This window comes from Fusarium verticillioides, chromosome 8 (assembly GCF_000149555.1).
Source record: "Fusarium verticillioides 7600 chromosome 8, whole genome shotgun sequence".
In the NCBI taxonomy this organism is placed as follows: domain Eukaryota; kingdom Fungi; phylum Ascomycota; class Sordariomycetes; order Hypocreales; family Nectriaceae; genus Fusarium; species Fusarium verticillioides.
This window is the reverse complement of record NC_031682.1, coordinates 1,485,385-1,508,493: the sequence shown is the minus strand read 5'-3', so window position 1 is coordinate 1,508,493 and position 23,109 is coordinate 1,485,385. Positions and strand designations below refer to the sequence as shown.

Below are 23,109 nucleotides of genomic sequence, written 5' to 3'. Positions count from 1 at the left end.
TAGCACGAACCACCTTCCCCCCGGGAAAAAATAAACTTGCGCATCTCAATTTACAGACCAATCTCACCCTTCTGCCTCATTTCCAGAACTTCCTGCTGTTTCTAAGCACTAACTTGGAGCTGGCTGACTGGAATTCACCTGCCGTCTTCAAATCTGTGCCATCAGTACCCACTATAGCGTTCCCATGGAAGCTATGCGAGCTTGCTAGAGACAACATTAGAAGGTCTTCATAGGAAAATAGTTCAATTCGGTTTTCCTTTTTACTGTCACCATTATCTTGAAATCAAAGGATAATAAGCTGCAAAGATTACTTATTACTCTTGCAAGAGGGCACCTCCATTCTCTAACAACTTCTAACGGCTTCGACCATGTGACTATGATCAAAAGTATCTCTGGACGCCAGCTCGACCTCCTCTTCGAGCTCACTTTCGGTCTCGGTTGAGATCTCTTCTTCGGTTCGGGTCAGGGTGGGGAGATCATTGAGATGGATTGCTGTGCCGAAACAGGCATCATCGTAGGTTCTTGATTATGCGATGCTATAATAGCGGTATTGCTAACTTTGAACGATTGTTGACAGTCACACCGCCTAGCCCCTCTCCGTTGACCGCCTTCCTCGTCGATTGGGCACCTCAGATATACTAGGTGCTCCCGCCAAAACCCATACAACAGCTATACATGCAGGTAGCATAGTATATGTGCATGACCGCGTATGGAAAGCAGCTATACAGGTGTATGAGCTCCATAAGCTACAGGAGGAGCACAAGCGCATCGTTGCTGAAGAGCGCATGGAGGAGGAGAGGCTCAAAGCGGAAGCTGCAGCAATTGCGGAAGAAGAGGACTACAGGAACTCAAGGCATGACGGATCGAAGGTGCCCAGCCTGCACAGCCTGTACTTTGGGTGCTGCAGACTTGACTGCGGGCTGAGGAATGGTCGTGGCAGCTGGGACTGTAGATTGTGTTGTAGCCCCGTCGGATCGAAGGTGTTTATTTGTATCCATTGCAGGGTTGAGGAGACCGAGCTTGTAGCAGAAGCTCAAAAATAGCAAGAACTAAAGGAGGAAATGAGTCATGTTGATGTTAGGGAGTGGTGGGGAGGAAAAACACTTGGGATCCTGATTCTAAATGCGAAAAGACTTAGACAACTTAGCACAAGTTTAGCATATCTTTACTAAGTTTAGAATATCTTTTGCTGAGTATATTTTAATATCATATGCTGAAATCTGATGTTTTCTTGCTCCCTAAGGCGCGGCCTTAGACCGCGCCACCTCCCCAGCTCTATTGGCAAGTCAACCCCACCACGGCCCTCCTTGCTCGGAAGTGGCCTAAGTATCCGTAAGGTAATATCATTTTAAGAACCTATTTTCATCCCCGAACAAATTCTAGACCTTTAATCCTCGCACGTTTTTCAACCCTCCTCGCTCGAACACGCTCGCTTTCAAGACAGGCCTTCGTCCTTTCAGGACCGCTCTGAAATCTATAATAATCCGTTTCAACGAAATAACCCATTTCCATTCCCCAAGGGATTCCAGGCCTTCAATCCACACACCTTTTTCCAGGATTACAACCAGCTGAGATACCCAGGCCACTCAGCGCATCACTGGATTCCAGGCCTTCAAACCCCACACCTTTTTCCAGGATTATAACCAGCTAGGGACGGGAACAGGAGTGGGAGGAACAACGGGCTTCTCACCACTCTGAGTAGCGGGAGGGTTGGGGTAGACGGGGACGGTGCCGTTACCGGGGTGCTGAGGCTATCCAGGGACAACAGGCTTGCTAGGCTAAGCAGGCTTGGTCTCGGCAGGAGGAACGGGAGGCTGCTCAGAGCCCTTTTTCCAGGATTACAACCAGCTAAGATACCCAGGCCACTCAGCACATCACTACCACCGGCCAGCCGAGTATCCTGGCTTTTACCGCTCGGCGAAGAACCAACAACTCGGAAGCTTGCATATTGATTTCGTTATTCCAACGGACAATTCATACGTTCACGAGCAAATCAGCGCCTCGAACGCGGCTAATAGCACCTTGACCAACGGAAAAGACATACGAGATGCGACAATCATAAAGTCATAGAAACCACAAATAAAAGCTGTCACACATGATTTAATACAGCAACACATTTTTTCGGCCGCGTCCTCCTCCCGGACTCTTAAGGACCGGTCGATATGAGCACCAGTATTCGTTCGGCGACGTGCCGAAGTCACATTGTTCCATACACCATCGAACCAACTCCCCCAGTTGATGCTAAGGCTACTCAGGGGACACCAGCCGCAGTTCCGGCGGGACAACAACAAACAGGCTCAGACTCTAAGCCAGCGCAGGCGGCAGCGGCAGCCCCAGCTCTCGGCCGCCTTTCAGCGACGTGCCGAAGTCACATTGTTTCATACACTGGTGGCGATCGCGACATGCTAAAGTCACATTATTTGATACCAGTACACCATCGAACCACTCTCCCAGCTATATTGGCAACCGAGCCGCATCCTTGGGCCTGATTCTCAAGGACCGACCGATATGAGCGCCAATATCCTTCAGCGACGTGCCGAAGCCACATTGTTTCAAAGACTAGCAGCAAGGGCAGTAAGGGCGGCAAGGCATGCCAAAGCCACGTTATTTCGTACGATGGCGGCGACGTGTTAATCTCATGTTGTTCTTTATGGCGGCTTACCAAACCACTCCCTTGGCTTTATGGGCAACCCGGCCGCAGATAAGAGATGGAGGCCATATCGGAAAAGGATGCGAGAATCAAGGAGCTTAGCCAGCGTGCAGAGGGCTTATCGGCAGAGTTGTCTTGCTCTAATACCGAGGTACGATCTCTTGAGGACCGGACTCTTAAGAGAGAGCTCAGCCAGGCAAGCGAAGAAGCGCTCGAGGATCTGTGGGGATCACAAGAACAATACAGTCAAGAGATGGAGGCCATCATTGAGGAAAAGGATGCGAAAATCAAGGAGCTTAGCCAGCGTGCAGAGGACTTATCGGCGGTGTCTTGCTTTAACACCGAGCTATGATCTATCAAGGACCGGACCCTCCAGAGAGCTGCCATCCCAAGAGGAAGCTACCAATTTCATCAGACTGGCCGATGTAAGCACCAATGTCCCTTCGGCGACATACTGCATCCACATTGTTTCATACAAGTGCCGTAGCTGGGCAGTTGCTTTATTTAGCACACTCAGACAATATTACCATCTTGGCCTCGGCCTGTGACAGTCTTAGTCAAGCTGGGCCTATTATTAGAACCCCCCAAGAGATTTGCGCGACGTGTTCGCCGGCTTGGCACTGTTTCCAGTCTTTGATGTGAAGGTTCTGCTTGGTCGATGACATCACCAGTTGCAAAACGATCTCTCGTCTCACCAACTGCAGGATCAAGGCTTGACCAGGCCATGCCAGATGCTTTGTCGCGTGCCCAGTTTAGCCAAGACCATGACAAGCAAGCCATTACTATTACATTACCATTGAGAAACTACCAAAAGCATTGTCACCCTCGTAATTCTGCTTCTTCCATTTCCTCTTCCTCTCCCTCTCCCTCTCTTCTCGTCTTTCTGACTGCCCCTCCAATTGCTTGCTTCCCCTCACCCCATCCCTCATTCTCTCCCCCCCCGATCGATAATCTCCTGCAGAGACCCTGAAGTAACCTGACCGCTTTGCTCATTCGACGACCCCTGTGAAATTGCCGTGGCTCGCGCCATCCATCATGGCGGATCACAAGAAGCATGAGAGCTCTGGCTCTATGAGTTCAATGCTGGACAAGCTCAAGTTAAGCGATGGTTTACACGATGCAAAAGCTCATCTCGTCCACCAAAAGTCTGTAACTCGTACTCAATCGCAACAGAATTCGTCACTAATTTTGAGTCTTCGGGCACAAAATTGGTGGCAAATCTGCTATGACGCGCCCTGTTCTCTTAGTGATCTTTCGCCCGTCAAGAATACTTGTACTTTGAATCAGTTCAAATCCCTAGCCACCTTTTTGCATGCTAGATATTTGAGGCAAAGTAATTAAGAATTCAGGAAAGTGCTAGCAACTTCCAATCTCTGATGCCAATAAAGGAATGAAAATGAATGAAGGAATGTCGAGAATGGTATATAATAGGCAGTTTAAATACTACTGTCTCTTTTGCTGCTGCTGTGCAATATTACAACTGTGATATCGCGTGTTGGAGAAGGAGACGCACGAAGACTCTACCTCCTGGCCCAATCTCACATCACAGACATAACTGGACTCACTGTGTTGATTGTGGTCATTGTGCCACACCAATGGAGGCTCAGATTAAGCAACACTCCAACGAATGACAAGGGGGAATTACCAGAACTTAAATATGATAAAGTATATATAGTTGAATCCTTTGGTACATATCTTTAAGAATTGCTTAATGAGGCTCGTGGTGCCAAAAAGACGACACTATTTGCAGGTATGCAAAGTATTTATATTCTTCTCGCTCACTCATTTCTGAACATTCGATACATACAACTTCTACGAAATGAAAGGCTGGTCTTAGCTTCACCCAGGGATTCATGAGATGTATCATGGCCCAAAGGTTACTGACCTAGAACACCACGAGAAGGTGCCAGCCGTCGTTCTAGATCCCCTGCCGCACCCTAGCGTTCATCTGCTGCTATCAAATGTTATACTTCCTTCACCAACCGCCATTCTGTAATATCAGAAGGCAGGCATAAAAGCCTTGACACCATCCTGGCTTTTACCCCAGAAGGTAGGCAAAACGGCCTTAACACCATCCTGACTGACCTCAGAAGGTTGGCTTAACGGCCAGAAGCACACACCACGAAGCAACAGGAGACAGTGTAAACACCAGGGTGTGCAGAGGATATTAGTAAACCACCAGATTCGTTATTGCCTGGAATAGACGAAGCTGCGGAAGCCAGAAAATGGGGGGGGGAGACATGGCGCGTAAAACAGTTACAGGTATGGAACAGGGAATACATTCGTAAGATAGTTCCCATGGGAAATCACAAGACTTACCTATGGCTTCTGAGGCCAATCCAAGTTGTGAATTCTGAAATGCCTCGCGCACCGAGGGCATCGAAACTGGTCATCCGAACACTTTCTGAAAGGCTGATGATAGTTGTCGCTGGTCCGGTCGCATTCAGGGGCGGAGCATTGTCGCCATTCTGACGGAGGGACCCCAGGCACACGCTCCCTGTTGTGTTTGCGGAAGTATGTATTGCAAGGGCCACACCTACAACGACCATCTTCGTTTCGAGTCAAGTAACCACCAACTTCGCAAGCTGGATTCTCACAGTTGTCTGGCCTTGGGAGTGGTGGGGTCCATTCTGTACCCGAGTGTCTCTACCACCACGCTTGGCACCTGGCACATCGAGTCAAACCATCGGAACACTTGCGAAGATCGGATGGTTTGGAGTTCTCTCTGTTTTTATCGCAAACAGGGTTGGCGCACTCAAAGTCGCGCTCAGCTTCTTTCCATTCCTGGCCGGTTCGTGTCCACCAGCGATGACAGCGATCACAACGGACATTGTTTATGTCCCTTGAATTGGACTCCTCGTAGTGCCAGCGATCCCAATTTGCATCAGTCCGGTCGCACGCTGGGTTCTTGCATTCTTTTGTGCCGGAAGCTGTTGAAATCAGCCCTAAATGAATCGTCGAGATGGTTCGCTTGCCGGCACAGAGGTCGCACTTGTAGCCTGAGCCCTCCACCCAAGTCCACTCCCTTGGTGTGGCATAATTACCACAATCGACACAGTGAGTGCAGTTATGTCTGTGATGTGAGATTGGGCCAGGAGGTAGAGCCTTCGCCGCATCACCCTGTTGCATCACTTCCGAGACGTCAAGACGATAGAGTGACCACGCCCAGTCGCAGGGGATACAACGCCAAAGTCCCATATCCGTGTCCTCGATTAAGTTGACGAAGGACCTGTAGAACATGGATGTGGGAGACATGCAGCCGACACTCGAACATCGTAGGATGGTAGAGCGTCCTCCTGGGGCCACGTCTTTGCCTTCATCGTTCTCACCATCATCCAGGATCATGCCCCATTCCTCGCCATACGCCCTTCGAAAACGATCGCACCGGCCACATCGAATGCCCGAGTTGAAGCCATGAATAAGCTTGCCCTTTGGGATTTCCACGCCGCATGCATCATTGTAGCATTTTCGAGGGTTACCTGCAGCAAACCACGCATCGTTTATGCCATCAACGTATATCTCTTGAGGGAAGCACCCGTTGGCATATCCTTCGCGTGTTCTCCAAGCACCATTGGAGTTATGCGCATCCAGGCAGGCTGTGCAGTAGCGTCCGCCAAGAATATCACCTTGTAGAGTTCGCAATTTCCTCACTGCCGGTTGGCCAGGCTCAGACTTTTCCTGTCCATGAATCAAGGGCTTGCCGCACCCAGGATTGCCACAGCGCTTCGCTCTGACCATGCCACCACTGGCGCCTTGAGCTAACGGCCAGGCGATGTTGAGGCTTACTGATCCAAGGCTAGGGAAGGAAAAGCCTTGGCGGAGTTGTTCATTCAGCTCAAAGGAAGGACGGGGAACTATTCTTGCCAGGTGGTCTTGGAGTTCGGCAGGTACGTTCTCCTTGATGTACATTCCCAGGTAAGTCATCAAGAGGCCTTCAAAAAACACCGGGATCCATCGTTGAGTGTCTTGTCCCTCCTCATCATCAGGCTGGTCGATGATGAAGACCAAGCGGAAGTTTGGAAGCACGTCAGGCTGACGGGTATAGCCATAATGACCATAAGGTTTGGTCTGGTTCTTGTTGCTTTCCATTTCGTGGTTTCGGACTCGACCACAGATCCCGTTGCGACCAACGGCAGACCCGAGTAAGCTTTCGCCTGGAATATGTCACGTAGTGCAGCCTCATTGCGAAGAGCCTTGACCGGAGCCCTGCACCCAAAGGTCGACGATTTTTTGACGATGTGCTCCCCAGGGACCCTCGTCGCGACATCGACGTACACTCCTCGATGAGTAAGCCCTGGTGGTATGATTGGCAGTTCCAGGAGGTCCTCAGCCCTAACATTGGGGTTGCCAAAGACCTTTTGCACTTGTCGTGGCATTCCGCTCAACAGTATCCCGGTCATTCCTGCTGCAGGTGCCCGCGAAAGCATGCTTCGGAAGCCACAAGTCATCTCCCTGTCTTCTCGAGGACGCTTGAACCACTCAGGGGATATGCCTGTCCGGGCCCATTGGCATTTCCCATCGATGAGCTTGCTGATGCCTTTCTGGAAGTTAAGTAGCCAAGCGTCATCTTCGGCCACCGGGTGCTCTTGGTCGTAATTGGCGACCCAATCTTGTGCATTGAGCCCTGGAGCTGGTCGTGCCTTTTTGTTCGATCGAGATGACACTTCGGATTCCAGGCGAGCTCTCTTTCGGAGGACCTTTTGAACAACAGGTTCATCGTCATCGCTATCGTCATCGCCGCCTTCGTCTTCCTCCTCTTCGACCTCAACGTCAATATCGACGGAGATGTACTCATCGAGGCCCTCAAAGCTGTCCTCCTCCTCCTCCTCATCATCATCCCCCTCCTCATCATCATCATCATCCTCCTCATGGGACTCGCTCTGGGTTCTCTTGGCATCTTCGTCCTCATCGCTCTCGGTCTCGGCACCCTCGTCATCCCCGTCCGAATCCACAGATTCCTCTTCCTCTGGGACGAACTATAGAGAACTGTTATTAAATGACTGATTTGATCTACAAATTGCAAACTGAAACCTTACATTGTCCAGATAATTCCCTCCCTCGGTTGATGGCCCAGCTTCACTCTCAAGGGAGTATGTGACTCTCGCCTTCCCACTCAACCGTGATGAGCGGCGAGTGACCGATGGTGTCTCTGGCTCGGGCAAAGGCGAGGCAGGGACTAGTGGTAGTCAGGTTCATGATTCATCTTTACTGGGAGATCGCAAAGAAGACTTACACGACGGGCCAGTAAAGGGGGTTGGGAGCTGCGACCCTGTAGACTGTCTGGCTGGAGTCACATCAGATGCCAGGGTGCCAGTGGCCTTACCCTTTCCCTTGGCAGCAGCGTTGTTCTTGGATCCGCACATCTTTGAAGGTGAATGGATCGTTCTTGGTTATGTAAAATTAAGACGTTTCAATTTGGAAGTGCAAAGGGCTGCGTCGAGAGTTGATACTTGCAATTGTAAACGTCGTTGTTGAAGGAAGATCTACGCAGACTTCATGTGGACTTCACTTGGACACTTGAGAAGGGCTATGCCTGGGAAGGAGCCATTTGGGAAGACGTAGCGGAGGTAACTGGGAAGGAACCAGTCTGGGAAGACTTCGTGGAGGTAACTGGGAAGGAGCCAATCTGGGAAGGAGCCAGCTTGGGAAGGGGCCAGCTTGGGAAGGGGCCAGCTTGGGAAGGGGCCAGCCAGCCTTGTAGGAGCCAGCGAACACATGGTAAAAGTACTACAAATGGAACGAATGAATTAGTTACTGAGTAGTTGTTATCCTATCAGTTGCATTAGCGCGGCGAAAAGTGGTATTATTTGGTTGATTTTGGACGGCTTCTTTATTACATGCATCAGGAGTCACCCCCCTTTTCGAGAATGGAATCAGCTACTTGGTCCCTTATCCTGCAAGAGAACCAACTAGTAACTTACAAAGCCATCAATCATGAATATTCCATCGAAAAAACCACTCATTAAAAATCTCCACGACCCCTGGTCGTAAGTGAAACCTGTTGCAGCAGCGTCGAGTCGGCTTATACCATGGAGTCGACACTGAGGCCTGAGATCATCATCGACAGACCTTTGATATATCAGGTTTATTTAATAAGGAGCTGGTATCCCGAGACGTCTGGCAATTGGTTAGTGGTTCTACCCTTCGACTCACAGACAGCCTCTGCCTCCTCGTTGTCGACATCTCCCGAGCCAATCACGCTCCTCATACATAGTTGGTTACTGCCCCTTAACTTAATCATATTCATTACATACAATTGGAATTTTCTACTCAAGAGAAGCGACATAGTCTCTGAGACGTAGGAGTTATGTACCGCTCTACAGTACGTGCATCAGGGGCGGGATTCGTGATGTATCATCCCGTCAGAACCTGGTATCGAAGCTTTGTGGAAGTGTAGTCAAAGCCTCGGTAGTCATTTCTCATTTTCTCATTTTCATGCACTGCTCTGAGCTCGGGAACGACCAGTAAAGGGTTCTCCCTCACAACTGGCGGGCTGGTTTATGCCAAATGCTCTCCATATTAATCTACTGCAATCCGATCTTAAAACCCCAGTGTCACCTGGGAGATTATCTCGTGACTAGGTAATCAGTCATTGACTGTAGGTATACCTCTTTCCTAACGCCGACTTCTCTTCTGAAATCTCTGGGCTTATGCTATTGACTTTCATCTTGAATAAGATATGAGCTAGTGATCTTCTCAGGACTTTACACTGATATCTTCCCATGTTTATGTAACTCAATAAATTGACCCCTTATCAGAAAGTCTTCATATGCCGCCAAAGGTTGAATATACTGAGATTAAGTGAAATCCAGCAAGAGCCGCACCGCTTTGAGCGTTTATTATTCCAGAAATAATGAAATTCTCAAGTATAATGATACTTTGGCATTTGTTGTACAGCCATTGCCGGTCTTTGCTGGTCGTGATAGTCGTTAACAGTCATTAATAGTCGTTGACAGTCACTGACAGTCACTGACAGTGGCTGGCACTGGCAAGTCTTCTTATTTCAAGTCATTGATTCATGGGCATTCATAAGTGAGGGCAGCCTAAGGCAATTCACACGCAATTTGAAATATAATCTTCTTTACTGTGTCTTCTCCTCATTCCCTTTCCTTCTCTTTCACCGCATCGCATCGCATCGCATCGCATTATTCACTATATATATTGTAATATATAAGCATCAACATCATCATCATCACCAGCCGCAGCCGCAGCCGCAGCCGCACCCTTAACAGAAGCAGCAGCAGCAACACCAGCAACAGTATATACTCAACTCCTATGCCGCTATTAAAGAATATACTAATATCCAAATAGATGTCCTCAGATTCTCGTAACATTGGCCATGCTGTAGGCCAGGCTTATAAGACATTCATGGGCGGTGGAGATGGCAGCCGTCGTGGTGGTCGTCGTGGTGGTCGTCGTGGCGGTGGTCGAGGCGGTGGTCGAGGCCATGGTGGCGTGGATAAGTCTGGCCGCAATTGCCGCCATGTATGTTATCTATACTACGTCCCTCACTCGTAACAGGTTCTAACAATACTCCAGTGCAATTCGCCCTACCACCTGCGGAAGGACTGTCCTCACAGGGACAGACCCCGATTTAATCGTGGCCGACAGGCAGCCCTTCCCGCTGCCGAAGCCAGAGCTGCTCTTCCAGCTCCCGAGCCTGCTGCCTCTTCAGCAGCCTCTACTCCGGCTGTCACTGCTACAGCTCCCGCTGCTACCACTGCAGCTGTTACCTCTGCTGCCACTTCTGCAGCTCCTACTCCCGCTCCCGCTCCCGCTCCCGCTTCCGCTTCCGCTTCCGCTGCCACTTCTGCAGCTCCCACACCATCTCCCCCTCTGGCTCAGGCTCCTTCTGAGCTCTCGTCTTCGACCCCTCCTGCCCCCCCCTCTGAGCTCCCATCTTCGGGTTCCGCCCTGGCTGCCGTTGGGCTCCCGTCTCTGGGTCCTCCCTCTCTCCCTCCCGTTGAGCTACCAGCGGAGGTTCCCCTAGCCGGCGAGATACCTATGTCGGATGCCCCTGATGCCCCTGCTGAGTCTCAGGCCAATGAGGGACTTGCTGTTAGCGCCACAACGCCCAACCAGGAGGAGTTGGCACGTATGGCGCTGATCTTCCAAGTGTCTATCGGGACGGGCCTTTCCGCGGCTGACGCGAGGTCGATGCTCGTCGCGGCCGAGGGGAACGTCGAGGTCTCCATACGCTTGGGCACGATGCTCTTTAGAGTGTTGGAGGAGACTGGCATGCACAGTGAGGCGGCTTTCACTCTCCTCACCCATGTCCGATGGGATATGTCTACCGTCCCGCTCGCACTCTCATCTTTCTGGCCTGATGTATGTTATATATTCTCCAAGAAGGTGACCTTTACTGACTGATTGTAGGGTGTCATCCCTGACGAGCACTTGCGGCCGAGTGTCGTTGAAGCCAGACGACAGCGTGCTGCCACCATGCACGAGTCTCGCCAGATCGAGGGCCCCCATCAGGAGGAGCTTCAGTGTGGACGCAGTTGGGCGTGGCTAGTGGTTTGGGGTTCCCGTGGAGGACATGTTTCTTTTCCTTGTTTCTGTTTTTTTTTCTTTTCCTTTCAGACTGTGCGGCGACATGGCAATTTGCTTGTTTATGTGACGATGTTTCAGTCATCGTGTTTTTGTAATCCCGAGGAAAGCCCCCCCACTCACTTGCTTTCGTTCCGTTTGTTCAAGCTTATCGTCTGCAGCCTCGACCAGCACTACGCTCACTAAAGCTACCAGACTCTGTCCAGGTAACTGACGCTCATCTTATCGGCTGGTGGCGACCGTGTATCGGTGGATACTGTCTTCAGACGGTACCATACACTGGTGTATTTGCGCTCTCCTATTCGGCTGGTAGCGGCCAGACTTGGTCTTGGCGTCAAATAGTGCTCGCGGTCAATGAGGATCAGACTGGACGCTGGTGACTTCGGGTTCGTCATGCTTGTTACAGCCATTTATGGTTTGGCTTTCCTTCAGTGGTTTTTCTCTTGTTTGTTTTACTTGTTCGAGTCATGTATGGGTGGGGGTCCAGAACGATAGCTGGCACCTTCTCGTGGTGTTCTGGGTCAGTAACTTCGGGGATGATGATACATAAGATATTATGAGTCCCTGGGTGAAGCTAAGACCAGCCAACTCCGGCATCAACATTTGCCGACAATAGTAGGTAAACACACTTCACCATCATATAAATCGAGCTAAGAGATGTAACAAGTACAACTTGTCAGAGAATTTAGCTGTTGCTTAGAGGTCTTTCTGGCCTATAATGGTGCTGGGTATACTGACTGGAAGCTTATAATCGGGTAGTCCGTCCCGAGATGTAGATCGTTTACTTCGAGATGCTGCACTGAACACTCAATCGTCGGCTTTCCGCAATGAAAACTCGCCATTATTCTATATTTACGTCCGAAGAGAACAAAGAGAACGATTTGAGGCACTGTTCCGGTAGATCATTGTGGCATACAATATTGTACAAGAAGCACTCAAGTAAATTAACGAAATACCAAGAGTCAAATCTTTCCAAAAACTCAAGTATAATAATATCCCGGACTCTTCACTCATTACTCTAATCAAAAACATCAGTAGCAAAACGCTCATTCCTACTCCTCTCAAACCAAGCTCGTGCCATTTCTTCAGTAACGTCCTTGCCATTCTGCTGAGCCTTCTCGATGGCGAGACGGACACAAACATCCTCAACTGCTTTGCCAATTTCGCGGCTTCCGCAGATGAATACCTTGGCTCCCTGATCCCACACCTTGAAGACATCTGCGCGATCATGATAGACACGATCCTGGACATACTTACATCCCTCAGACTTATCAGCGGCGCGAGAGTACGCACGTCGCACATCTACAGCGCCCATCTTTTCCCAGCGTTCAAACTCCTCAGCGTACAGGTCATCGACCTCTGGGTTTCGACATCCAAAGAATAAAAGAGCTGGTGCGAGAGTTCGACCTGCGGCAAGCATGGCTGCACGTTCTTGGATGAAGCCGCGGAAAGGCGCCAGTCCAGTTCCGGCAGCGACACAGATGATGGGTGTCTTCTCGGCGTCACTAGGGAGGTGAAAGGCTTCGCTGGAGGCGCGGACTGAGACGTGGAGTTTGTCGCCAGCAGTGAGTTGCGACAGGAAGTTTGTGGCCACACCAACATGGCGACCCTGTCCAGAGAGCGAAGGGGCGTCCAGTAGGGAGTATGTGAGGGTGAGTTTTGAGGGGTCTGCAAAGGGTGAGGAAGAGATGGAGCTGTCTCGTTAGTATACATAGGCGGTGAGGAGGAAAGGGAACATACTATTGTCGGACTCTCATGGGAGGGAGCATGGCCAGATAGGAGCTGATAGGGAGAGCAACGGCAGGGAACTTCTCAAGAAGATCCAGAACCGAAACTCTCTTTGGCGAGATCTCAGCTTGATAAGCATCCCCAGCAAGTCTCTCGAGTTCCTGGATGGTGGCCTTGTCTTCAGTCGCCTCAGCCAGAGCAAGGATGTTCTGCAAACGTTAGTCAATCCTGAACGACAGTGATGAGATAACATACCCTCTTTGTAGCAGGCTGTGATAATTCAACATATGCGCTAAACACATCGAAAGCAGAAATGGCGACGTTGGTAGGCAGTGTAGTAGGTCCCTCTGACTGGATCTTCAGGAAAGAATCCCAGGCCAGAGAGAATCGTCGGAAAACCCGCGCCACAGTCGACTTCGGGTTCAGGGGAAGAATAGCAAGATAATCACCGGCCTTGTAGGTCATGGCTGAGGGAAGCTGAATCTCAATATGCTTCTTCGCAGGACCCGACTTGGTGAGAGTCTTCTCAGCAACCACCAACGCTTCTTCAACATCTTGACGGAGACTCGTCTTTCGTGGTGTCGAAACCTCCACCAACAGACCCTTCTGGCCGCCTGACTCCTCATCAGAGATCTTGTATTTCTCCTTCAACCCTGGCCACAGGACAGTATCCTCCCAGGCTTCAAAGTCGCTAAACATGTCACTTGTGGCAGCGTCTGCACTACCCATGGGAACGAGGCGAGTACCGCCACGCTTCTCAAGAGTAGAGTCAACAAGTTTGGGGATTCTGTGGAATGTTTCAACCCAGTCATGATGACCACACGCAAAAACAGCATATGACACCTTTTCCATCTCGTTACCATCCAAGTCCTCCATCCACTTAATGAAGTGGGCAGCGTTGGAAGGGGGCTGTCCTTCGTATGATGCAGTGACGATGACAACGGGGCGGTCTTCAGGGAGGCTCTGCTTGGCCTGATCGAGAGGACCGACTGTTGTTGCGCTGAAGCCGTGGCTAGGAGCATCCGAGGCGAGTCTGTTGGCGAGAGCCTCGCATGTGCCACTATTTGAACCGTAGAAAATAGCCATAGGCTTGCCACTGCCGGCCTTGACATCTGAGTTGGCAGCGGATTTGATATTGTGATTTGAAGAGCTGGTACCTCCGCTTCCTGCCAGAACATGTTCTAGCTCGGTTGGGGTCATGCCATGTCGTAGGGTAGCGTTGATATAGAAGTGTACGGGCTTGATAGTCAGCGTCTGCTGGATCTCCAAAGCGTAGTTGGGATCCGTCATGGTGAAGTTGAAGTTCTGGAAGAGAACGACCATGGCGAGAAGAGACTCTTGCCAAGCAAAAGGACGACCGATACAAGCTCGCTTTCCGTTTCCAAAAGGCTTCCAGCAGTTGGGGTATTCCTTGTTGAGTCTCGCAAATTCATCATCAAGCATTCGCTCGGGTATGAACTTGTCAGCGTCACTACCATATACGGCAGGGTCAACGTGGCCCCGAGACAGAAGAGCAGTGACGATTTCACCCTTCTTGACGAGATACTTGCCCCCGAGGAAGGTATCGTCGATGGCCTCGAGACCAAAGGCACTAATAGGAGAGTTGATCCGGAGGGTTTCTCTCAAAACAGCGCTTATGTAGGGAAGCTTGGTGAGATGCTCAACCAAGACGGGACCACGGCCGACAACTTCGTCGACTTCTTTCTGGACCTTGCTGTAGGCTTCGGGGTTCTTGAGAAGCTGATACATGGCGAAGGATAGAGTACCAGAAGTGGTTTCATGGCCAGCGATAAGGAATGTGATGAGCTGGTTGGTGATGTTCTCGTCGGACAACTTCTCTCCCGTCTGAGGATCAACACCGTTAAGCATAGCAGCGAGTAGATCCTTCCTATCGCTAGGGCTTGCCTTTCGTGCGGCGACGACTTCATCGGCTACTGACTTCATCAATGCAATGTCATTATAGAACTTCTCGTTTGCTGCACGGTAAAGAAAGTTGGGCGCAAATGGAGGTCGTCGGTTTCTGTTTCCTGACTCTGTAAGGAAATCGCCCATGGCTTCGATAAATGGGTGCAGTTCCTCCTTGTAATATGAGTTGAAGCGGAAATCCATGGCGCAGAGAGCCAGAGTATCCAGGGCTGATAATCGTTAGTGATGAGCATGTTGAAGATCCAATGTTTTACATACCTAGACGAGTAAAGTTGTCGCTCGCATCAATTGGTGTCCGAGGACCATGCCGAGCAAACTTCATGCACAATTGGGTAGCGATGTCGTGCATTTCTGGGAACATTCCTCTTATGCTCAAAGGGCCAAAGGCCGGTACTAGTATTCTGTGTGCTTTACCCCAATTGGGCTCATCCTCGAATGCTGTGAAGAGGCCATCGTGAACACCCTCTCGAACTTGCTGTCAAGGGTCAGTGAAGTTCAATGCTGATATTCCTGTTGCTTACGCTGAGAACCGACTTCAGTGTCTTTTTAAACCGCTTCTCGTCGCAAACCTCGTTGATCAATGAATTGGAAGAGACGAAGATGGGAGCCTTGGCTCCAAGGCGTAATCTGAAAATGGGTCCTGAGGGGAATCAGTGGAGGTCAATGAGTTAGTTAATGGTGGTGGTGAATTAATTACCGTATGTATCTGCTAGACGGTTCAGATCAGAGAGAGGATTTGAAGTGAATTCTCCCAGATTTCCAATTAGAGGGTAGCCAGGAGGCTCAGGAATAGGCACAGATTCAGCCATGCTGTATTTGCGTTGTGTTGTGCTGTGTTGTATCGTGTCGTGTCGAGTCGAGTCGTGTCGTGTCTGGTGAGGAGTAGGTGGAGATGCGTTGAATGGGTCGTGGTTATTCGTTCTTATAAGACAGTTGAGTGAAATGTGAACAATGTGATATGAGCCGAAGGAGCTCAGCTGAAGTCCGGATTTAAACTTGGCGTTGCAGTGGTGGAAAGTTTCTTGACCACCTTTCTTTGGTACAGAATAAGTGGCCGAGCAGAACGAATGGAACAGGAAATGATTAAATAAGTAGGTAAAGATTAAAAAGGTCGATGGGTACAATACGACACAGACTCCTTTTTCTGCTCGCCTCACAACGTCATAGCAACGCGTCGTATGCAATTGCTACGGCTTTATTACTAGAGAGGCTCACTCAACCAAGACTAACAGAACAGAACAGAACAGACAGAATCTCCCGCGTCCGTCTCCGTTTCTTCAAAACCCGGCCCCGTTTGTGCCAAGTGCCGTGAACGTAAGCCAATCGCTGGATACGCATTAGATTAGACTCGCCAAGAACCTGATCAAGTTAGGTACATAGGCTAACTTGGGCGGAATTGCATCTGAATCTGTATCTGCAACTGAACAAAGAACGAGCCCTACAGAGACGGATCTAGCCATGAACCATAAGTCGTACGTTTATTACATGACATTACGTTCTGTTGAACCACCTAGAACACTATAGTATTAGTTCTTAGCTTACCAACTGAAACTATTTGTCCCTTTCTTTTCTACTCCGTATGTATCTCCATATTGTCTGGTATCGATTCGATCCGATCCTGGGCATTATCTCATGCTTTTCTATGCCTCGGCATGTCCATCTCGGCCGTGCCCGGTGCTCCACTCTTCCCGCGCCGGATCCGAAACCCGAGGCGGTGAGACGGCTTGATTTAATCATCCGAATTCCCTTATTATGGAGGTAGGCATTGGTTTCAGGGGATATGTATGCGAATTTCCAACAGAATACGACGCTCACGGGTCCTACAGTAGGCGGACAGTCGGCATGTCGATCATTTCTCCCCACCGTCTTGGCACCTTGAACGGCGTTTATTTACCGCCGAAAAGCCCGTTCCTGCAGTATGTACTGTAGGTATTCCTGGGCTGTTTTGTTGAGTGTGCTTCTACTTAGATGGATGCTGCGCCTTGCATGGTCAGCACTAACGGACAGCTCTCACTCGTCGGTGACGGTGACGGCTTCTAGCAAAAGCTCAGGCCAGCATCAAGAGCAAAAGGACAGGTCTCAGAGGGAGTCGAACCCTCGCTGGCGGAATCAGAATCCGCAGTCATAACCGTTAGACCATGAAACCTCACAATATGACGGCTGGGATGGCGCTGGCAGCAGCGGCGGAATGTGCCAACATGGAACGCACAATTCACTAACGTCATGATGTAAGCCCGAAGCTATTATATTATAGCCACGACCGCCAGTTCCATGCTCCGTACGGAGCATTTGGAGAATCCTCACTGTTACACGGCTTTCAGAAGACCCTTCCACCTTCTGTGTGTAGTCGGCAAGGTCGAGGCTTTTGAGTTTTACCCCTGCCTCTGATCTTTGATCTTAGGTCACATCGGCTTACGTCTTTATCTTCCTAGCTAAACTCTTGTAGCATGTAAACTTAATTTCTGACATTGGAGAAATCGGTCGCAGGATCGCGACCTGACAGTATACTTACTATATTGGTAACGGTAAGCAGTTGGGATGGTATGTCGAGAGTGTCAGTGACCAGGGAAAGTATATGTTCTCAATAAGTACTTCAGCATTGTAATTCTGCCACGTTCTCTCTCGGTCATTTCGTCTATTCTGGAAACCTACGGAGTAGTTCACTCACCTATACGCTGACCACCCATTCTTTCTTTCTCAAGCCCCTGTCACCTTGGCATCTTCCATCGTACCTACTAACCATTACGCCACAAACTTAGGCTGTTATAAACGTACCTAACGGTCCGCCAACTTGAAGCGCCATGTCTGGTGCAACTTTCCGGTAACTCCTTTTCGAAAGTCGCAAGCCGGGGCAAGTTTGTTTCTTGGCGTCAATAACAAACATGTAGTAGTAGTTGCAACACTCCCAAGTTGCCGCACAGCGAGACCCCCTGGGTACTACCTAGGTAGGTAGATAGCTTTACTTGACCAGGCACTTTTAGCATCGGTACACTGATGAGCTTATCTAGAGATGTAGGTGAATGGCAAACAGAGAAAATGGAATCCAGGGAGTTGTCCTCCTTAACTCTTGAGCTATGACTGCCTTGACAAACTTGTATGCTGCTACAAGGTAGGTAAACATTAGTACCTAGGTGGTAGGTACCTAGTAAACAGAGACAGGTGAGAAGCGACTACTCCCAACCATGCAAACATCAGAGCCATTTACCTTATTTCGTCGTTTGGCTGGTCGATTCTTTCCTTTCAAGAAACTCAGAGACTTCCATGACCGAAAATTGATAAATTTTGCAGAATACCTCAAACTATCTTTCTTCTTTCAACCAACATCAGCAGCAGCATCAACATCATCGTGGTTATCATCACAACTTTCGTTATCACCATATTGGTTACAGTATTCTACCCTTGTTGTAGTGCTCTCTCTTGAATCACAGACCGAGCCATCCACTCACTGTACCCTATTGATTAGCCTTTAAGTTTTCTCTCACTTCCCCGTACCTTGACAATCGGCGAACTTGTCATGGCGGGAAACGACTGCCCCATGTGTGATACAGCCGGGTCTATAGCGGGGTTGATCGGAAATCAGTTCTGCGCCGCCGTAAGTTTTATCTCACATATGTGGCTCTTAAGCTTGTTGTAGTTGTTGACTTAAGCAGTGCGGTACAATATGGAAAAACTCCCCCGGTAATTAGAAATCGGGGCTGGCGCCATCTCCTTCGAATCCTGGAGACTCAAACTCTTCGCCTTCTTTGGACCCTCGAGCCGCAGAATTTCAGCCCCTGGCTTCCCTGTAAGGAATGTCTCTTTGCCTCAGTCGTCGGAGGATGGCCCAGGCTCTTGTTTAGACACACGGCCGCCAGAAGGGAGACACGCTTTTGAGAAAATACAGTCTCCAGGGGAGGGACGTACATCTGAAGAGAGAGGCGCATCTCAAGAAATACAGTCCCCAGAAAGAGACAAGCATCTGAAGACACAGGGTGTCCAAAAGAAAGGCAATCGCCTTCCCCGCCCCCTCGCAAGATTACTTCACGTGGAGGCAGCAATTCTCCTGAACCAGCACACTCAGTCCGGGGAAGCATTTCATCACCGCCGGCGGCTCCAACACCTGATGTTGTCGCACACCCTCCTGTGGACCAAGAGACACATTCGGCTGGCTTAGATCAAAACCCACCAGTCTCCCTCAAGATCTAGTCTGAAGATCCATCCCACCCTTCAGGCCAGGGTCAGGAGAAGAAGCCTGGTCAGAAGCTGACGCCGCGCTATTCAGATGTTCTTCGATGGAACATAGAAAAAACAAACCAGTCCTTAAAGAAACAAGACAGGCTACCTGCGAAATCAAAGAAGCCATCCAAGGACGAGACTTCAGACTGGGAAACGGCCGAAAACTTAGGTGACCACAGGGACAGTTCTCGGTAGGCGTAAGCTAGATTTACCGACCAGCAAAAGGGAGACCAAAGATCCTACCAAGAGATGGAGAGATTGGGTCAGGAGCAGCATCCGCAAGAGCGGTGTGATATTTCTGGATCCATGCAGCGAGATAGTCGAATACATTGCTTTTTTGTAAGAACTGAACATCTCCTGTCCAGAGTCATTCCCTTGATCAGATATCAAAATTACAAGAAGCTGCCTTGTTTCAATATGTAATTATCAGCGAGGCGTCTATAGTTCATAATGTCTTAATAGTCAAAGGTTGATGTAAGCTCGGCTCTTGCAAGGCTTGTCTGGTATCTCAACAACCAACCAATAGACTTGAACACATTAGAATTACCTTACAGGAGCCTGTGTCTATTGACACACTCGACGGCTGTTGTCTGGAATGCAATCATTCGACGTACATTGACACAACCAACATGGGTCGAGCTCACAATAAGAACACTCGACATCAGTCTTCAATCTTTATGGACTATCCCTGACGTCCATTTATGTAATTATCAATGCCGCTGGTAGCTCAATTCCAATCATTCCCGTGTGCCCTACCAACTAAACCTCCATTCTATCCCGTACATCGAAGCGCATACGTCAAGAGATCGGCACTTGGTTGCAGTCACTGCACGTTGTGTATCGAGGTGGCATGATAGCAATACGTTATCTCACCAAGGTCTGCCTCTAAGACCTCTCATTGTCTTCATGCCACCTTGCGAGCGAACGACGAGGAATCAGGACTTCTGATATCGTCCTCAATGCAATTCCCCCAGAGTTTGGTGAGTGACGATTCTACTGTCGCCTTTCCTCTCGTGGCGGTCCGTTACCAGGCCCTCCTCCACCAAATCTATCGCGGAGCCAGCTAATGGGGCCATGGCTGCTCTGCCGGCGTTGTTGATCCGACTCCGCCGCTGACCGACGGCTACTCTGGGAAGGGCTTCTCTGTCGCATACGAGCGCCATGTTCACTCGGGGCAGTCGCTCTAGGACTTGTTGGAGAGTGTGAGCTTCGTCGCTGAAGTCGAGACGTGTCGTAGCTAAACCCTGATGTCTCGCCTCGTTCACGCTCGCGTTCACGTTCTCTCTCTTGTTGCCGGTTCGAGATAGTACGCAATGCTTCATTCAGGCGACTCTGGCTCTGACTTGGAGGTCGCGAGAACCGCACCGGGCGTGTGTGAGAATGAGGGTTGTCGAATGGTGTCCACTGGTTGGGAGTAAACGTGAATGACGCTCGAGTTCCAGACGGGTTCGGTTGGTCAGAGTTAGAACCTGGCATTGGACCTTGGGATTGGGAGCCGTCGCCGCTATTATTGTTGTTCCCATTGCCGCCATTATTGTTGCCGCTGCGATCGGTCTTTTCGATCGGCGTTCGGCAGATGGGGCAAGTGTTGTGCTCCTTTAACCACAAGGTGACACACTCCTCGTGAAACCAATGATTACAGGGTAAAAATGTGGCCATATCCCCCTCCTTCATCTCATCGATGCAAATGGTACACTCTGCCTTTCCCTCCGAACCCAACATTTGTTTGTCGACAGGTTTTCGTTCCAGGTTCTTGAGAGCTTCCTCTGTAGCTGGAGGAGCCGCGTTAGACTGGGGATTGGCTTCCATGAGTCCAGTAATGATCCGATCCAGAGCCTCTTGGGAGTACACTGCATCACCATGCATTGCATTTGCTGGATTAAGAAGATTCAGGATATCTTGCAGGCTTCGAGCCAGACCGGGTGGAGGACCTCCGGCGCCTTCCTCACCGTCATGGTTATGAGCGGGTGGTGGCGGTACAATGTCGCGTAGCATGTTCTGAAAGAAACTGGTACGCTGGTTAGCTCCAAGATTCATGGAAATGGCCGTGACTCGCAAGCCGCCAGGTCGTTCATCAAGCTGGAATGGAGGTTGTGCATACTCTTGAAATGTTTCGCCTCCTGGGGCACCAGCGGGACCACGGCTTGTTGCATGGATAGGTCCCGATACGATTGTTACAGAAGTCGTTCCGCCTAGTGGCCCTGACGTGAAAGTCGTCCGGTGAATGCGCGGTCCAAAGTTTGGTCCTTGGGGTAGTTCATGTTCTCCTGGGCTAGGTGGGAAAGAACTGTTTCCGCCAGGTGCTCGAGGTCCAAATCCGTTAAGCATATCCCAGAAGCGCTCATAAGTTGGCGCAGTAGCGGGATCATGATGATGTGGGTGGTTCGGACCGTCTCGGACGCTCCGTCGAAACACAAAGCCATGCTGGGCATGCTCATCTATATCGGCTTCTTCAGGATCTGAATCGTACGGGTGATGCTCGGGTGAGGTGGAGGCAGAGGAGTGGTGTTCAAAGTCGCGGGGATCGTTTGCGGGATCGATCTGAACATAAGTGGTAAGCATTCTGGATAGGAAGTGGCAGCGTGGGAAAGCATACAATCTCAGTAATCTCGCCGTGACATTCGGGACAAGTTAGTCCATTCTCGTCTCGATACCATTCCCCAGCGCAGGCGTGGCAATATACTACCTCACGGCCTGCGGTCGCGTCGAGGTGACCATGCCTCTCGGCATGAGAAGACATCTGCTGCGCTTGGCTGCGTTGGTACGCAGTCAAGGCACTCAAACCAAGGCCGACAGCGAGGCCGGCGAGGCGAAAGGCGCGCGAAGCCAGACTGAAAGATAGTTCAAGATGTCGTTGAGGCGAAAGATCGAGGTTGGGTGATGTAGGAGACCGAGTGTGAGAAGGTCTACGTGAGATCAACAGGAGTTGAGATTAGTAACACAGGTTGAGTGGTGAAGGGACCTATGGAGGATTAAAAGAGAAGAATAAACAAGGAGGAAATGGTCCGGCTCGATCCAGGAACAAGAGCCAAACGAGGTTACCAAGACGATGAGATAGATCTGATCGATACAAGGTGGTATGCCGTCCGTTGGTTGACGTTCAGTCTAGATCTTAGGCTGGTGGCGAATAACTTAAGAAGCGACCCGCAAACTGGGCAAAGAATAACAACGGTGATGCAGTGCCAAGCCAATGACGAGCTGAGTTGGGATAGACACTGACAGTCAGTGCCCGTATGGTCAAAAGCGGTATGAAGCGAGAAATAATCTAGGAAGGGTAAGGCAAGGTAGGTAGTAGGTAACGATTGTAGGTGAAGATGAAGGTTTGAGGCAGAGACAGCGCCGAGCAGCCCAGTGGTTCTAACCTCTGGAACACAATCGATACCCGCGGAAGAAGATCGGAGTAGCTGAAAGATGGCCAACAACCTCAGGCTTCCGCACGTAACAGAGACAACATAAAGATAGGGAAGGGAAGGGAATGGGGAGAATGTCGGGTTGAAATTAATATTCAATCAAGCAACTTGAAAGAACCAAATACTGCCAAACATATCAATATTAAAGAGGGGATATTGCCTTGGCCAACAACGCAAAACAGCCTTGGAGCCTCAATAAGCATAAGCAGCGGAGCACCCTCATGTCAGGTAGGTTGTGCAAGGGTCCTCTCCAAGGTAAGGTACCTAGGTAGGTGCCTACCGTCCATACTTAACGATAGAAAAATACCTAGACCTAGAGCCGGTAGTGACCTCAGTGGCAGCGGCTTAAAGTGGACTCAGGCAGTTTAATCCTGGTGACCCCAAGTACCCCTGGACCTGATATTTAGTACCTGGGTGGATGTCTTAAGACTGAGGGTACTACCTGTGAGGGTGTCGGCAGACCGGCTATGGTGGGGGCTGAGTTGGCTTCCAGTGTTTCTGAACATCGTCTTGGAGAGAACCGATAGCCAATGATTCACAGCCGACTTGTATGGTGCTTCTGTTATTTGTTGTCATGCGTAGTATCAGGCAGTCAGTATACCAGGCAGACTGGACGGGACTGAACTGCTG

At 50.0% G+C, this 23,109-nt stretch overlaps 7 protein-coding genes and 1 non-coding gene across 10 annotated transcripts; 5 read left to right on the top strand and 3 right to left on the bottom strand.

Moving 5' to 3' along the window:
* Positions 1 to 785: 785 nt before the first annotated feature.
* FVEG_07266 (hypothetical protein) lies at positions 786 to 1,043 on the top strand (the record flags this gene model as incomplete). Its single annotated transcript, XM_018895858.1, has 1 exon — positions 786 to 1,043. The coding sequence occupies one exon, from the start codon at positions 786 to 788 to the stop codon at positions 1,041 to 1,043; it is 258 nt and encodes an 85-aa protein (XP_018753206.1).
* Positions 1,044 to 2,682: 1,639 nt separating this feature from the next.
* On the top strand, positions 2,683 to 3,198 carry FVEG_16059 (hypothetical protein; the record flags this gene model as incomplete). Its single annotated transcript, XM_018905297.1, has 1 exon — positions 2,683 to 3,198. One exon carries the CDS (start codon positions 2,683 to 2,685, stop codon positions 3,196 to 3,198), a length of 516 nt encoding a protein of 171 aa, XP_018753207.1.
* Positions 3,199 to 7,084: 3,886 nt separating this feature from the next.
* Positions 7,085 to 8,493, top strand: FVEG_16060 (hypothetical protein). The gene has a single exon (XM_018905298.1). The coding sequence runs from the start codon at positions 7,308 to 7,310 to the stop codon at positions 7,644 to 7,646; it is 339 nt and encodes a 112-aa protein (XP_018753208.1). The 5' UTR covers positions 7,085 to 7,307; the 3' UTR covers positions 7,647 to 8,493.
* Positions 8,494 to 9,961: 1,468 nt separating this feature from the next.
* FVEG_07268 (hypothetical protein) lies at positions 9,962 to 11,580 on the top strand (the record flags this gene model as incomplete). Its single annotated transcript, XM_018895859.1, has 4 exons — positions 9,962 to 10,135; positions 10,190 to 10,978; positions 11,027 to 11,167; positions 11,362 to 11,580. The coding sequence occupies 4 exons, from the start codon at positions 9,962 to 9,964 to the stop codon at positions 11,578 to 11,580; spliced, it is 1,323 nt and encodes a 440-aa protein (XP_018753209.1).
* Positions 11,581 to 12,021: 441 nt separating this feature from the next.
* FVEG_07269 (bifunctional P-450:NADPH-P450 reductase) lies at positions 12,022 to 15,965 on the bottom strand. Of its 2 annotated transcripts, none has more exons than XM_018895860.1 (6): positions 15,552 to 15,965; positions 15,376 to 15,494; positions 15,113 to 15,329; positions 13,184 to 15,063; positions 12,941 to 13,137; positions 12,022 to 12,894 (listed from the first exon to the last, which is right to left on the bottom strand). In XM_018895860.1, the coding sequence occupies exons 1-6, from the start codon at positions 15,661 to 15,663 to the stop codon at positions 12,219 to 12,221; spliced, it is 3,201 nt and encodes a 1,066-aa protein (XP_018753210.1). In that variant the 5' UTR covers positions 15,664 to 15,965; the 3' UTR covers positions 12,022 to 12,218. The 2 variants fall into 2 exon arrangements, with proteins under 2 accessions (XP_018753210.1, XP_018753211.1); XM_018895861.1 differs by having other exon boundaries at positions 15,389 to 15,494.
* A 963-nt stretch (positions 15,966 to 16,928) lies between these two features.
* On the bottom strand, positions 16,929 to 17,000 carry FVEG_16061. Its single transcript has one exon. It is a non-coding gene; the product is annotated as a tRNA-Gln (tRNA).
* A 928-nt stretch (positions 17,001 to 17,928) lies between these two features.
* Positions 17,929 to 19,007, top strand: FVEG_07270 (hypothetical protein; the record flags this gene model as incomplete). The annotated part of the gene is made up of 3 exons (XM_018895862.1): positions 17,929 to 17,963; positions 18,403 to 18,446; positions 18,541 to 19,007. 3 exons carry the CDS (start codon positions 17,929 to 17,931, stop codon positions 19,005 to 19,007), a joined length of 546 nt encoding a protein of 181 aa, XP_018753212.1.
* FVEG_07271 (hypothetical protein) lies at positions 18,114 to 22,654 on the bottom strand. 2 transcript variants are annotated; one of them, XM_018895864.1, is made up of 3 exons: positions 21,666 to 22,654; positions 21,171 to 21,610; positions 18,114 to 21,077 (listed from the first exon to the last, which is right to left on the bottom strand). In XM_018895864.1, exons 1-3 carry the CDS (start codon positions 21,807 to 21,809, stop codon positions 20,063 to 20,065), a joined length of 1,599 nt encoding a protein of 532 aa, XP_018753214.1. In that variant the 5' UTR covers positions 21,810 to 22,654; the 3' UTR covers positions 18,114 to 20,062. The 2 variants fall into 2 exon arrangements, with proteins under 2 accessions (XP_018753214.1, XP_018753213.1); XM_018895863.1 differs by having other exon boundaries at positions 18,114 to 21,610.
* Positions 22,655 to 23,109: the final 455 nt, after the last annotated feature.